At 35.4% G+C, this 16,859-nt stretch overlaps 1 protein-coding gene across 1 annotated transcript; it reads left to right on the top strand.

The window, feature by feature from the left end:
* The first annotated feature begins 3,149 nt into the window (after positions 1 to 3,149).
* gabrr3a (gamma-aminobutyric acid type A receptor subunit rho3a) lies at positions 3,150 to 16,370 on the top strand. Its single transcript, XM_082158220.1, has 9 exons — positions 3,150 to 3,388; positions 4,914 to 5,026; positions 8,177 to 8,244; positions 8,766 to 8,989; positions 10,373 to 10,455; positions 12,029 to 12,166; positions 13,580 to 13,732; positions 14,384 to 14,577; positions 15,625 to 16,370. Exons 1-9 carry the CDS (start codon positions 3,246 to 3,248, stop codon positions 15,925 to 15,927), a joined length of 1,419 nt encoding a protein of 472 aa, XP_082014346.1. The 5' UTR covers positions 3,150 to 3,245; the 3' UTR covers positions 15,928 to 16,370.
* Positions 16,371 to 16,859: the final 489 nt, after the last annotated feature.

Here is a 16,859-nt window from a genome sequence, read left to right as displayed (position 1 = left end):
CCTCAGGCTGTAGCAGAAGTGTGGTCAATGTGTGTGATGACATGGCAGTGCTGGTTCAGTTCGGCCAGCAGGGGCAGTCTAGTAAATACATTCCTCCTGGCTTTAATCACACTGCACACAAATGTGATTTGGTGTTCAAATCCAATCTTTAGGATTGACAGTTCGCGTCTGTCTGTCTTTATGTTTTGACTTCTTCTAATTGTATTTAGGCTTCAAAATTCATAAAAGTTGTGTTCAATTGTGATGATTATCACAATGAACAAAACGTGTAAGAACCATACGATTTTTTTAGTCACAGGCCTTATTTTCTGCAATAATCCAAAAGCCAATGAAAAAATCCTATTGGGTTTTTGTCGAGGGAACCAGAGTGATGCTAATTTCTGGGTTTGCCTACAGAAATATGTCATCTCTGCACCACTGAACCACTGAGAATATTCCATCAGGTCCACAGAGGCGGAGCTGGACTCCGTCAAGCTCCACCCATTATGTCCAGACAGGGGAAGCTGGATGTCATTTGGCTCTGCAGTGAGCACCACTTGGAATTGGTAATATAATGTGTTTTAGATATATTCTAGGAAGTCAAAATCAGACTTTTGTTTGTCATTTTTATATGTTGTGGACACAGAAAAATAAATATGATTCTTTGAAACTGGGGTGCAAACAATGTTCAGAGTTTGTATATCAAGCAGTTCACAAATAGTTTTAAAACATATCATTTCCACTTTTTTAAGTATCAAAATGTACCCATGGCTATATCATATACTGTACTTCACAATTTTGTGATCAAAACAGTATTAGCTCTCCTGTCATTCAGTATTTGGCCACAAGAGGATGTTTGTGGAATTTGAATGAAGAAGAGGGGTGATTGTGGAAATTACCCTTTGGCTGTGATGATGGTGGAGCAGCTTTTTATATCCTTCTTATAATGATTAATGATCTGAATAGGGAAGGATGATCCTCGTTCAGCGTAAAAGAGCAGCTTCCTCTAGACGCAGTGAGGCACGTGCACGACTCCCTTAGATGCCACCACTCTTCTGTGCCCTCAATCAGACTCTAATCCTGGATTAGAGGAGCATGTTACTGGTCCGGGGGATTACTGTTCTGCTAGCTGCAATTTTATTATTGATTGTGTGCCACCATGTTTTATCTGATATTCGGTTGGACTATGGTTTATTATTCTTTTCTATATACAGACTCTGACTGTCTCTCCTCAATTCCCCTCTCTTGTGCTTTTATATCACAGGGAATGATTTTTATTAGAACTTTTTTATTTATTTTTTTGCTAACAATCATTACAACTATTGTATACTTTTTATCATGTATTTATTAATTAATTGCTAAATCTTTTATAATTATGATATGATAATCATAAGCAATTCCGATTTTATATTTAAATATATTAATATTAATATTTAATAATATTATATTTACTAATGTTATTACTTTTTATTGTGTGAAAATTCTTTATTTACTTTTTACACATTATGAGTTGTTTCGGCATTTCCGCTATGACTAACCAAAACTTTTCAAAAGTTAGTGTACTTGGTTTCCAAGGAGGAGACAACAGTGTCATTGAAGGTGCATGAGATCAAATATGAGACATGATGTATGGAAAAATTAAGAAAATCAAGGTAAATATCACATCAGATTTTTATTATGCATAATTTCCAGGCAATTTTGTGCAAAATGTGAAAATATTAGAAAGGCAACATTAAAGGCATAGTTCATCCAAAAAGGAAAATTCTGTCATCACTTACTCACCCTCATGTCATCCCAAACCCACAAGACTTTCGTTCACCTTCGAAACACAAATAAAGATATTTTTAATCAAATCTGAGCGATTTCTGTCCCTCCATTGACAGCTAAGCAGCTACCTTTTTGATGCTTCAAAAAATTCATAAAGAGATCGTAAAACTAATCCATATGAATTGAGTATGAATCGGTTTAGTCCAAATTTTCTGAAGAGACATGCTCACTTTATATGATGAAAAGATTAAATTTAGACTTTTATTCACATATAAACATTCATCGACACACGCATCAGTTGTGACAAACGGAAGCTCAAGCATGTTTGCTTGACGTGCAAGAACCAATGAGGTTCATTCTTGTGTTACACAGCACGTTTGAGCTTCAGCAAGAACCAATGAGGTTTGTTCTTGCACGTCAAGCAGGTTCGGTTGAGCTTGTTTATGTTCGCTGATCAATGTTTATATGTGAATAAATGCCTAAATTGAATCTGTTCATCGTATAAAGCGATCGTGTCTGCTTAGACAGATAGATGATAGATAGATGGATGGATATTATGTTATGCTGTTATATAATATATAGCATTCCTCCATCATCTTGCTTTTGTCTCCTAAAGGAAGCCTCTCTTGTTCTCTCCCATCCCTGTTCAGTCTCCCTCTATCACCCCCCCCCCCCAACCTTTCATCTCACCATCATCTCTTGATCTTCTCCATGACTGTAATCCTCTATGAAGCGAGTTAAGATGCTTCTCACAGATTAGCCTGATGGTGAGACTGCACATCATAGCAGCAGGACAGCCAGAGACACATGCAATTACAGAAAAAACACATACTGACACTTTATGCTTCATCTACAGCTAGAGGTTACTCAAAATGCGAGTGATTTGTAAAAGACTCTGTAAACACACATAAGACTACTAACAATGTTAGGTTTATGTTGACGGACATGAGAAAACTAGTAATTTGTTGATTTCCTCCGTCAGAAATTCTTGGGTACTATTCTCAAAAAAGAGGGCTTGTTGCTTTTTTAACCGACCTGATGGTACAGTTAACTCTGCTTGTGATGCACCTCCCCTTCCTCATGGAGTTTGTAGGTTACTGAAAGATTTCAGCAGCTGCGTATAAGAAGATTAGGGAGGAATTAACGTCATTCCTTTGTCATTATAGAAATAAATTGATATTTGGTTATAATCAGCGGGAGGGGGATGGAGGGAGAGCACCATGTCAGAAAAGCAGACAGGCTTTTAGGCAGGGTGGGAAACGCAGACCGCCAGACATATACACACAAACACGCATGCACAAAAGTGGAGCTCAGAGGATTTCACATGGCACCATGTAACATGTGCTGCACAGTGTGGATCTAAGGGTCGTTACCGTGTCGGAATGGGCGACACTTCCAGATGGAAAGGATGCTGGGTAAGGAAATCCAGAGAGTTAGACTGATCCCACACCATCTCTCTGTTTCTCCTCACATCAGATCCTGGACCTCAGGCCTCAGCCATGGACTTTGCTCTCACGACACTGAGGCTGATGTGCCTGGCCTGGCTGTGGCCCGTCGCCCTGCTCAAAGGAAGCAACACGCAAAACCAGCGCAGGCACAAGGACGTCTACCTGGGTGAAAACACACGGCACAAACATGGAGGGTGAGGATACTTTTGCTAGCTCATTTCTTCAGCTCCTAAATGCGTTTGCAGAATGCTGTTGTAGATTGAACTTCACTTTGTATATTATCAATCAGCTCTATTTTGTTTCATTTAAATACCCGTGTCAGTCTGTTTACACTCTTGGTCTTATTTATTGTGGTCTCGTCCCTGTGGATTGATGTGTACGGGTTTATTTGAAGCGCTGTGTTATGACCTGCAATTTGGGGTTGTTGGATTGTGTGTGTGTTTGAGGGTATAATTAATTGTGGATAAAGGAACTCTGTAATTAGAGCTCATGGTTGAGCTGGCTATGTGAGATAAAAACAAAAACAGCACTGGGTAGTAATTTAGTCTTTAGTACTGATCCAGAGGTAGGTCATTCTCAGGTAACAGTGCCATTTGTGGCAGAAAGTTTTTTTAGATGGATGGATGGATGGATAGTATTTATGTACATTTATTATTAATTACATTATTCATAAAATCCTGAATATTACAGTACCAGTAATATACCAGAGTACACCATGTATTGTTAATGCTTATGCTTCTGAACTTTGAGTAGCACCGGACAATTATTCTGCATTATGTGTATTTCTTTATCTATTTATTACTTGTGTCACCTACAATTGTGCAATATGTTACCTCCATTCATTTACATTATACTTATCTGTATACTTGTATATGTATTTATATACTGTCTGTTTACATAAGGTTGGTTATTGTGTGAATACAGTTGTTTTTTTAATCAGTATTATTATTATTGTTATTGTAATTAATTTGATTCTATTCTATTCTTTTTCTATTCCCTATATTTTTGTATTTCTTATTTTATTTTTATTTTTGAGCTGCTGTAACACAGAAATTTCCCCAGTGTGGGATTAATAAAGTCTATCAATCAATAACCCCAAACCTTATCCGTAAAGTGTTACATTTCTATGTTACATTTTTATATGGTATATTGAGGTTGAACTATTGAGCTTGGTGAGGCCAATGTAAGTGTGAATATAATATAACATAACAAAAACATAATAAATATTGTTAAAGGGAACAATTTTCTATTATGACACTCTTTGAAATATGATGTCAAAAAGGCTAAACACACTAAATCTATCAAATAATGTGACTGTTATTATATTAGTACTAGTAAGTCATGGAGACAGAAATGTCACCTGGAAATAACCCAGGCAGGGTTAAATCTAAATATTTTAATAAGAGGCATATTAAGTCAAAGTTGTGGGAAACTTTTGTATTGCTGTCTTGTGATTAGAAAATAAATACATTCAAAAGTATTAGTTATATCTCATGAGAGATAAATCTGTCTTAGTGCATAAAATCATCTGTGATCTTGTTCCATACTGACGTGAAATTAATTTCTCTAAACAACCCTCTCTTCCAAACCTCTTGTTTTAGTCATTGCTGATTATTTACTCAGAATGTAACCAAGAACTTGTGTGTACAGGTTTGTTTTAGCTTATGTCTGTTACATCATAAAAAATAAACCTTCCCCATTTTGTCTTCTTTCAAACAGACGAATAGACTTAAAAATGAAGAAGTCTGACAGCACCAAATCTTTGCTGATTAAATCCGAGCAGCTTTTGCGAATCGAGGATCACGATTTCGCCATGAGGCCTGGTTTTGGAGGTGAGGGAATTCTGTCCTTTCAAAAGGCTCTTATGTATTACTTTTGGCTTTGCAAAGCTGGTATTGATGGTTGTATTCTTAAAATACATACTTGTTGCTTTACTGAGCATTATGTGTTATCTTGGTCTTTATCGTTTATTTGAATGATTTTGGGAATGTAATCTTATTCAGCACAGTTGGCACAAATAAATGGCGGCGTAACATACAACAGCTGCACTAATACTGCACAGAGATGCACCACAGATGGGGCAATTTCAGGACAGAGTGAGAGGGAAAAAAAGAAACCAATGATGTGATTAACCAAAAATCTGCTGATGGGAATCGTGATGCGTTTTTCTGATGGAAATCACATACTCCACACTATGAAAGCCATTTATGTAAGCAACAGGAAATGACCATAGATGTGTGTTGAAAATCTTGTTGTTTTGGTTTTGGTTATAGATCATTTTTGTAAAATAGAATTACATTTAACACTATTCTCTGAACATATCTCATTCTCACATGCATTTTAAGCTGCTTACTGTCTATAAAACATCCTATGCCGATAGAGATATCATCCATACTTGCTGCTGTACATGTTCATCAGAATGGGGTTAAGTACTGTGTTCTGCCTCTGTTACACTGGCTGAACTCAAGATCAAGAGCTTTAAAAGTCACAGTGGGGCAAATGACCAGAATGTGATTCTGGCGCTGAGATTGTCAAAAATAGGTTAGAATGTCATATGCAGTATGTCCAAATCAGAAAAAAAAAACACTCTGACCCAGATTGGTAGTAGTGCCAAGCAGACAATACACTGAGGACAGATTTGTTTTATGCACAGTAATCTGGATTATTATTCCAGTCGGTCTCTGAGAATGCCTGAGAATGTAGCTAAATTTTACAGGCTAGCCAAAGGTTACTGTTTTTAGAAAAAGAACATAGAGCGGCGTGCTGTTTTTCCAATCAAATAATCATCTGTTCTGTTCCCTAAAGGGACATGGTGGTGGAAAAGATTTGGGATGGGATGGGAGAAAAATTAGCATTCTCTCGCAAAACTTTTGTGTTCTCTCGCAAATCCTGTTGTGAGCTCTGACAAACACTTCCTGTTTAATGTCCCACTGGCAGTGTTTCAGTCAGACAGCTCCGTACCTTAACAATGGAGCGGTTCATAGAGTTTGAAATCGGACTTGTCTCTCAGCCGCCTGCTCATAGAGACCAATTTATATTAAAAGGCTCGTTTTAAAGAAAATTGGGTTGTAGCTTGATGTCAATGTTACTTTGTTTGGAAATAGGTGTCATTTGTGTTTTAACGTTTAGCTCATGAGTTATTGATCCGGGAAGTTCAAATCTGTGAATATATTGCCAACTTTACTGAACTCCTTGAACTAAGCACTGACAGCATTTCTTTATATTTGAGTCCAAGTTCAAACTCTATGAACCGCTCCATTGTTAACGTACGGAGCTGTCTGAAACACTGCCAGCGGGATATTAAACAGGAAGTGTTTGTCCGAGCTCACAACAGGTTATGCGAGAGAACTCAAAAGATTTTGGGGAAAAAATTCTCCCTTCCCAAATTTTTCCACCACGTCCCTTTAGGTGCTCCATAGTACGATATGTGATTTTGGGTCCGTTTAGGTGATGTTCTGGAAATGTATTTGATAAGCATTGAAACATTATAATGATCACGTAATCTTATATCATGCAAAAGCTTTACATATAACGATATATACAGTAATTACTGGTTAAAACACCTAAAATACACTTTACTTTATATTCTCTTAAAAATAAAGGTTCCAAAACAGGGTTTCACTGTGATGCCATAGAGGAACCATTTTTGGTTCCCCAAAGAACCTTTCACTGAACCGTTCTTAAAAGAACCTTTTTTTCTTTTTAGTGTAAAAAACATTTTAATAATCATAATCTAAAGAACCTTTTTCCACTGTAAAAAACATTTTTTTAAGAGTGTACAAAAATATTAATTTCAATTTAGAATGTTGATTAAAAAAAATCCATGTAATATACTGTTTAGCATGGTACTGAATGATTTACAATGGCGTTTACATGGCACTCCAAGGTACTTCCAAGAATACCGTGGTATATGTCCGAAAAATGGGTAGTACCATGATACTTTTTTGTTATTTTGTGTGCTAATCCTTACATATGAACACTGAGATGGAGCTTTATTTTAGTCCAGATTAGGGAACATCAGTCGTGCTGGTGGTTCTCTGAAAACAGCGAGAGGTTGATAATCACACAGAGTCATGTGCGCTGAGTTAAGTCTCTGTTTGTAGGAAGCTTAACATCGCTTTTCAGATTGTTTTCGGTTGATGACACAGTCATGAGACGACCATTTTAACATTTGACACAACTGACACTATATATATCATTTCTGAAAGTTAGTCAATTAAATGTTATTATATAGAATTTTTACTATTTGACCTGTTTAGTTTGTAATCTGAAAGAGAATGAGCATTTACAAGCTATAACACTGGAGTTTCTCATAGCACTTTTCGATTAATGAATAAAATAAGGTCTGTGGTAAAATCTGATTTTCAGATGTTTTTGCAGAGATGATTCAGTGATGGATACTTTTGTTCTATGACTCAGAGAGAATGCAACTGGTCTCACTCCAAGTGTTTGTTTAACGTGATGCAGATGTGTTGGATCTCTAGAGTTGAGAGATTGATGTGTTTATGTTCTGAAGAAAAGCAGCTGACACAAGAATGCTTAATTGATAGATGCAACTATGATAGTTAAACACAAGTTTGCCATGTCTCTCTGCTATGAGAATGCAAATTGCATAGTCGTTCTCTCACAAATATTTACTCATTTGATTTACTTATTGCCTCCACTGATGTAAATAGGTGGTGATCTAATATGGATTATGAAGAATTTGATTCTTCAAGGTTACATTAAAGGGGTAGTTCACCCAAAAATGAAACTTATCTGTCATCATTTTACCCACCCTCATGTTGTTCCAAACATGTATGAGTTTCTTCTGTTGAACACAAAATAAGATATTTTGAAGAATGTTGGTAACCAGACAGTTGACGCAATTGAGATATTAAAGAGATCAATTGAGATATTAAAGAGATCAGTTTTTGTTTTTATTCTGTGTGATCTTTCTTCAATTCTGACCGTTTCTTTTCCGTTTTTGACACTCTGCCTAGGTTCTGCTATTCCAGTGGGCATCGATGTGCAAGTGGAGAGCATTGACAGCATTTCAGAGGTCAACATGGTATGTGTCTGCTCTTTTATAAATTACTTTTAACCTTTAAACTGTTGTTGGGCTCTGCACACCCTCAACTCCTATTGCTAGTCATACATCAAGCTTAAATCCTCGACAATTTAAACAGATTTGATTCACAACTGAGGCAGAGGGCAAATGTCACGCACGCAACAAAGACTATGAACCTCCAGGATAGCATGCTAAATCCATAGACATGTTCATTTGGGGTACATATCCTGATGTACTCAAGTCAACACCTGTTTTTAAAATCTAAGCCATGAAAGAATAAAGGCTTTTTATATTTTTCTAAAAACTACTTGAGTGCCTTGGATTGTTTTTTCTTATGAGTGAAACCATCCCTACACCCAAAGAGCACTGAGATACTGAAGTTACACCCCGTGCAGCACTTCTTGCATTTGTTTGGCAACAGCCAACAGGCATAATCATATATACACAGTGGCATTCAAAGTATAAAGGAGTGGCTTATGTAGACTGACACAATCACTTTTTCATGTCTTTTGTGGGCATAGGACTTTACCATGACCTTGTACCTTAGACATTACTGGCAGGACGACAGACTGGCCTTCCCCTCCAGCAATAACAAAAGCCGAACATTTGATGCTCGGCTGGTGAAAAAGATCTGGGTGCCAGACGTCTTTTTTGTTCACTCCAAGCGTTCTTTCATTCATGACACCACCATGGAAAACATCATGCTCAGAGTCTATCCAGATGGAAACATTCTTTACAGCGTCAGGTAACACATGAAGCCACTTTCCTGAAACCAGATGTTTTTACAAGAACTGTGAAAGTAGAACGAGTTCACAAGAAAGAAAATAATATGTCTTTAGCCTTTAAATGACCCTCATGTCATTCCAAACCTGCAAGACTTAATTTTTTCTGGTGAACACATATTTTGAAGATTTTCCCTCAGGTCTTTTCTGTACTACAACAGTTCATAGTATCTTCAGCTTTAAAAAGGAGAAAAACAAAGTCTTCTGAAGTCATACAAGAGCTTTGTGTAAGAATATACTGAGATCTCAGTAATTATTCTGTCATAATCTTCCCCTTCAGTGAGCTTTTAACTTGAGAACTGCAGTCAGTGAGAACCCAAGATATGATTCATTAAAAGATGATTATTTTTTTTTTAGCTAATTCTTTTCAGTGAACCAGATGAATCAGCTCACACAGTGGACTGAATGATTTGTTCAGTGAGTTGAACTCAAGATTCAGATCATTCTGATTCATGACTGTTCTTTTGAACCGGTTCATTCCCGTGAATCTGAATTGGTTCACGCATTGGACTGCACTTTTGTTTTGTGAGAAGAGAATTATTTGGGATAATGTTGCAGTTTTTATTTATGAATAGAAATAAAAAAAATTGTCAATTCATTAACCAAAGCTGAATTATGACTTCAGAAGATTTGGAATATGGCCTTTTTTTATTGCAATCTATGAACTGTTATTGAATGAAAAAATAGTAATGCATTTGAAATGTAATTGAAATGTCAATGTTATTTTATTATTATTTATACACTATTATAGTTCTTATTTTGATCAGCTTTTAGTTTAATATTTTCAGTTATCATTAAAATTGTAGTTAAATGTTTTGTAATTTTTTGTGCTTTTGACATTTTTGTTAGTTTTTCTGTTTGTTTGTTTGTTTGTTTTCAGTTAGTAATTTTAGCACTTATTTCAGTATTTAGTCAAGTTTTTCATCTAATATTTATATTTGATTTAATTTCAGCTTTATTTCAATAACAAAAAAATATTTAGTTAGCATATCAACACTGATCACAATATACTTTCTTGCTCATACAGGTTGATTTGTGTGCAAACCAAATTCCCCTTGTTTACTTTACCAGACAAATAAGGTGTGGTTTTCTTTTTAATACTTCTGAATAGTTGTAAAAAAAATTTTTTTTTAAGAAATACCAGCAAGTGTAGGCTTGTGTAAATGGTCCGGTGTGCCTGAACCAATTCATGAGCATGCTGGATCAGTTTTCACTTCAATTCATCTCAATTGTTTCTATAATTTGATGTTTTGCTAAGCACGATATCACATGTCTCCATTTTAAAGGGACATTTTCAGTGTCTTTGTAAGTGATTTGTTAAGGCTGCACTGAATTGTGAATTGCAGAATCACAGTGACGGCTCTCTGCTCTATGGACTTCAGCAGGTTTCCTCTAGACACACAGAACTGCTCTCTAGAGCTGGAGAGTTGTGAGTATGACTGTGTTTGAACACATGTGTGCATGTACACTGAACAGTAAGTACTGTCAACAAAGTACAAGGAAATAGTTAGTCAAAGCACTTCGCTCTCAGTATCCCTGTAAATATATCATAAATGCACTGTTTGTTAAAGAGACAGTTCACCCAAAAACGAAAGATTCTGTCATCATTCATTCCAAAAATGATCAGTTTCCACAAAAATATTGAGCAGCGCAACTGTTTCAACATTGATAATAAGAAATGTTTCTTAAGCACCAAGTCATCCTATTAGAATGATTTCTGAAGGATCATGTGACACTGGAGACTGGAGAAATGATGCTGAAAATTCAGCTTTGCCATCACAGCCTTAAGCACAAGAAACTTCTTTCAAAAACATAAAAAACTTTTTGTAGCTTGACAGCTACTGGTTAATCACTATTTTCTTTCATTATATGTCAAAAGAGCAGCATAAATATTCCTGAAAACTTTTCCTTATGAGTGAAATGGACAAAAGAACACCCTACGTGTTTGGAACGACATGATTATGATGACATAATCTTTATTTTTGGGTGAACAACTTCTTCAATAGAGTGCAACAGTCGGGTTCCAGAGGTAAAAACTCCATTCATTTTCTCTATAGGGACACTGTATAAACCTTAAAAGACATCCTTACTGTGAGCAGCGAAGTTGTTAATCGGTAGCATTTGCTTCTGTTGAAGCCGTCAAATAATCGTGTTTAGCAATGGAATTTATGGTGAAAAACTACATAACCCTTGATGCTTTACAGAAAATTCCACCAATCATAGAGAGTCGAAACAAGCAAGCCACACCCACTCACATGAAGTAATAGAATTGGTCTCCCTACACTCAAAATATTCCAATATATATTCATATTTTGCAATACACTTAAAATATTCTGTTTAATATATAACTGTATATATAATCAATTTTTACATGCATATTCTACATTTATCCATCGTTTTTAATTTGATTATGCTGTTCGCAGTGCTTAGTTCTTTCCCTCACTTAAAGCGTGATGTACACAGTCTTGCACCTTTGTATTTTTCCCCGATTTTTAAATACTTTTTTGTTTCAAATCAAAGTTTGTAATGTTATGATTTACCTCGCAGCTGGTTGGCTTGGTAACGCTTTAACAAAGACTTTTTTTGAAATCCCAAAGGGAGAAATGAATGGAAAAAAATACTTCTAGAACCAACGCCACTGAAAAAGTGTGCAGGCACTGTTGCACTCTATAGAAGTTTCTGGATTGCAAGTGGTTTATCATATTACCCTTCTTTATTTACTTGCTAACAACAGCCAACAGTCATATTTAATCTGATTCATTGTTGCAGATATAAAATAATTGCATAGATGAACTGGTTTAAAGTTGCATACAGTATCTCTGTCTCTTTCACACATAACACACAGATTTACATGGGCCTCAGCTTCAGAGGAGAGACGACGGAGATAGTTTTGGATGCTCTGTGTTTTCTCCTCTGAGGGGTGCCGCCCATGTATCTTCAAAGAGAGTTTGCTGTCTCATTCATCCCTACTTCCCTTCACACGTTTCTTTGCTCTCTTGAAGACGCGTACAATGAGAACGACCTCATGCTCTATTGGAAGAATGGGAACGATTCATTAAGGACTGACGAGATTGCACTCTCGCAGTTTTTTATTGAAGAATTCCACCCTTCCTACGGGCTAGCCTTCTACAGCAGCACCGGTATGTCTGCTTCACTTCCTCCTGCATGCTTTTATTACCGTAGTACCATGTGGCTTATCACAGCGAACCAACATAGAGTCCAGAGAATGAGATATCCCAGCATTACTGGCTGAAACGGTTGGATATATGCAGAGTTCTTCCTTCTTTTGCCTTAGATTTCTTGGGTTATTCTCAGGTTTCTCAACCCGTTTCCCCACATCTTAGATATTTGATTATAGGCATGCAAAAAGTTGTTACTAACTTTGGGATTTAAATGTTTACATTTTAATAGAAAACATTAAATTCAGTTTTGGTGTGCCAGAGTTAACAAATACTATACACTACTGTGCAAAAGTTTAGGGTAGGTAAGGTTGTTGTTTTAAAGAAATTTATATTTTTAATCAGCAAGGGTGCATTAAATTGTTCAATAGTGAGACTGTTACATTGTTACAAAATATCTATTTCAAAAAAGTTTCCATAAAATTATTAAGCAGCACAACTGTTCTCAGCATTGATAATTATGGGAAATGTTTCCTGAGCATCAGATCATTATATTAGAATGATTTCTGAATGATCATGTGACACTGAAGACTGGAGTAATGATGCTGAAAATTCAGCTTTGCCATCACAGGAATAAATTACAGTTTAAATACATTTTAAAATAGAACATTGTAAAACTATTTCACAATATTAGTGTTTTTACTATATTTTTTATCAAATAAATGCAGCCTTGATGAGCATAAAATACTTATTTCATAAACATTTAAATATTGTCCCCAAACTTTTGAATAGTAGTGTATGTGTATGTATGTATCTATCATGTATGTATGTATATTAATCCATGATATTTCTTATTCAAAACATGTTTTGTGCCAACCCTGTTTTCCTGAAAATACATTTATTTATTAATATTTAAAAGTTATTTTAACTAAATCATCTAACATGTATGGAATTATGTCACTAAGTTCATCATTCTATTAAATATTTCAAAAGTATGATCCCTTTCTTTTTTCTCTTTCTGTAATAAGGTTTAATATTGTAATATTTCTTTATTGCATCGATGGTTCCATAAAGAACCTTAAACATCCATGGAATCTTTCTATTGCACAAAAGGTTCTTTATAGTTCAAAAAGGTTATTAAGATTATTAAAATGTTCTTCATACTAAGAAAAAAATGGTTCTCTTAAGGGCACAGGTTCTTTGGGGAACCAAAAATTCTTCTATGGTTCTTCTATGGCAGGGGGTGTCCAATCCTGCGCCTGGAGGGTCACTTTTTAAACTCTAAACTCTTCAGGACAGTGGCCGTCCAGGACCGAGTATGGACACCTCAACGCTGTTTTGGAAACTTTATTTTTTTAAGAGTGTAGGTTTAATCTCTTTCTTTCTTGTTCTCAGTATGTGTTGTAAATGTCCTGTACTCTCTGTTTCTATCAGGCTGGTATAACAGGCTGTACATAAACTTCATCCTCAGGAGACACATATTTTTCTTCATGCTGCAGACGTACTTTCCCACAATGCTAATGGTCATGCTCTCCTGGGTCTCCTTCTGGATCGACAGGAGAGCTGTGCCGGCTCGTGTCTCTCTGGGTAAACCTCGTCATTTTAGAATCCTATCCATTAGCAACCATGGTGATTCCGTTTAAAAAACTTGTATTCTGTTTATTTGTTCTATTGAACTGGTCTGATCTCAGCGTAAAGCCTGTGACAGGCAGTTTCTGTCAAATCGCCCCAGGTGGATTTGTAATGAGCTGTGTGCGGTTTACTGTGTCCTCTCTGGTTATAACAAGCACAAACCGGTTTAGAGAGAACAGAATTAAATTACCTCAAAAATACCTTGATACTCAGGCCAGCAGGCGTTAAGACACCCAGCCAGGAAGTTGCCCTTTTCACACACTCACTGACATCATAGCACATGCCCACAGAGAGTCACAATACTGTGGTTTTTCAACAGGATGGAAGAATTCCCCACACTGTGTGTGTTTTCTTAAGAACTATTTCTGCAACCTATTTCTATTTCTATTTCTGACTACTTTAGAGCTAATGTGTTCTGAATGTCATGCATTTCTCACACTTTCATTTCCTTTTACACACAGTTTGACATCCATAATCTGGGGGCTCTTGTGTGAAATGTAATAAATGGAAACATTCTTTGCTCGTTGGAACTTTTGAACTTCCTCTTAACGTGGCATGGCTGTTACCCATAAACCGTTTCTCTTTCTCTTTCTTCTGATCTCCTAGGAATCACCACCGTGTTGACCATGACTACTATAATAACGGGAGTCTCGGCATCAATGCCTCAGGTGTCTTATGTGAAGGCGGTGGACATCTACCTTTGGGCCAGTTTCCTCTTTGTTTTCCTGTCGGTCATCGAATATGCTGCCGTGAACTACTTCACTACGGTGGAAGAGATGAAAAAACTGCAGAAAGGAAAGGTCAGGGTCACACACTGATCAGAGGTTATATATGGGAATATTTGCTCTGCTAACTGTAACCAAGACTGAATATTCTCTTTTAAGTTATACGTCGCCCCCTATGGTAATTTTAAGGCAACACAAATTCATTGCCATAACAAAAGTTTACCATCGTAACCATAGTTTCTGTTAAAATATTATAATAATCATCATTTATAAGCAATAAATTATAAATACTTTTATTTTTGTATTTATAATTGTATCAACAAATAAAAATAAAATGTCACTGGTGTAACAAAACTTTACCGTGGTAATTTTCTGGCAAAATACTATAATAATACAATTATTAATTTATAATATAATATGAAAAATAATATTTATAATAATGTTAATAATGAATTATTGATAATTGTATTAAGAAAAATCAAAACATCTTAATTTGAATTTTATTTTATTAACTAAATTAAAATAACAGATTTTAAAATCTATAAAAAAATTCTTTGAGATAAATAAATGCATTTATAACATTTTTTTAATTTTATTAACAAAATTAAAGGATAAATACTATATAATAATTATATAATATATTATGTATAAATGATACATTATAATATAAATACTATGTAATAATAGTAATAATTAATAATAAATAATAGAATATAAATACATTTATTTATTTTATTTTATTAACAAAATTAAAACAACTTAATTGGACTTACAACACTTTACCTTGGTAGCGATTCTGTCAAAATATTATAATAATAATAATAAAATAATAATAATATTATTATTATTAATAATATAATTCATAAATAATGTAATATAAATGTTTATTTTTATTTTCAATTTTATTTAAATTAAAACGATAAAGAGATTTTTAAAGCTTCTTGCAATGGTTGAAGGAAAACCTATATTAATTTATTTTGGTTTTACAGTAGTAACAACTCAAATCAAATGGGTTACAAATGGCAGTAGTTGACTTTAATGTACAATTTTAATATAAATTATTATTATTATTTTGTACTCCATAACAGATATTCCCTGTATATCTTTTGCTTCCTACCAAAGCTTCCAGTTCCTTACAACGCATCCCAGGCTATGGCCTACGATGGCTGCTTTCACGATGACATAGATGTATCACCTTTCCCCGAACTCCCCACCACACCCAGCACCACGCGGACCATCCCGCCCAGGGCCTCTTCTACTGACCCGCCACCCACCGAAGGCACGAGACTTTGGAGGAAACGTTCAGTGGGCAAAAACCTCCGATTCATAATGAGCAACAGCTACATGATTGACTCGTACTCCAGAATCATCTTTCCAGTGGCATATCTTCTCTTCAACATCATCTACTGGTGTATCTACTCTTGATTATGTAGCTTGGGTTTGTCTGATCAGTTGCTGTAATAAGTCCAGGATAAGCTACAGTACTGTTATTGCACAAGACAAATGGACAAACGATTCCACTAAAGCACAAGTGACCTGACAAAGAGGACAGTGTTGATAAAATGCAACCGGAGAAAGATCCATATGGACATTAGATATGGTTCATGTGTAAAAACTCTCTTTAAACAGATCTTTTAAACATTTTTTATTCCTTATAGCATTTGAAGCAATGTCTTTTGTCATAAATGAACTCTAAAACAAAAGGAGCATGTTCACCTCATTTAAGGATATACTGTACAAATGGCTGCTTATAACTTTTCTTATGAGATCCATCCACCATCCCAGCTTTATCTACTCAACTCGGGTCTCTTTCTCAATGTGGAAACCAAGACAACCTGCTTTATTTGCTTAAAAATTATATGAACATGTGAATAAAATTAATCAAATAACCCCCCTTCTAGTTCTAGTTTTGTATAGTCAGACTTTTGACTCAGTATAAAGTTTGGGCCATGTTTTTCTGGTAGAACCGCCCACTTGAACAGGAAGTGATGAGTACAGGGACCAATCACAGTAACCCATAACATTTACACTACCGCTCAAACGTTTGGGGATGGTAATATTTTTTAAATGAAAAAAGTCTCTTATGCTCACCAAGGCGGCATTATTTGGCCAAAAATATAGTAAGAACAGTAATTTCATTAAATATTACAATTTAAAATGACTTTACTATTTTATCATATATTTTAAAATGTCATTTATTTATGCGACGGTAAAGCTGAATTTTCAGTCACATGATCCTTCAGAAATCATTCTAATACGCTGATTTGTTGCTAAAACCTTTTTTTTTTATCAATGTTGAAAACAGTTTTGCTACTTAATAATTTTGTGGAAACCATTTCATTTAAATAGAAATCTTT

Source organism: Leuciscus leuciscus (genome assembly GCF_965113295.1).
Source record: "Leuciscus leuciscus genome assembly, chromosome: 24".
Classification (NCBI taxonomy): Eukaryota; Metazoa; Chordata; class Actinopteri; order Cypriniformes; family Leuciscidae; genus Leuciscus; species Leuciscus leuciscus.
Note: the sequence above shows the minus strand (reverse complement) of the source record. Positions and strands in the feature narration are given on the sequence as shown.

Excerpts from the sequence above, each read along its gene's own strand:
- gabrr3a (XM_082158220.1), top strand. The coding sequence starts at position 3,246 with ATGGACTTTGCTCTCACGACACTGAGGCTGATGTGCCTGGCCTGGCTG. Across the intron at positions 3,389-4,913 it reads ACACGGCACAAACATGGAGG|ACGAATAGACTTAAAAATGA; the intron begins GTGAGGATACTT and ends TCTTTCAAACAG. Across the intron at positions 13,733-14,383 it reads GCCGGCTCGTGTCTCTCTGG|GAATCACCACCGTGTTGACC; the intron begins GTAAACCTCGTC and ends CTGATCTCCTAG.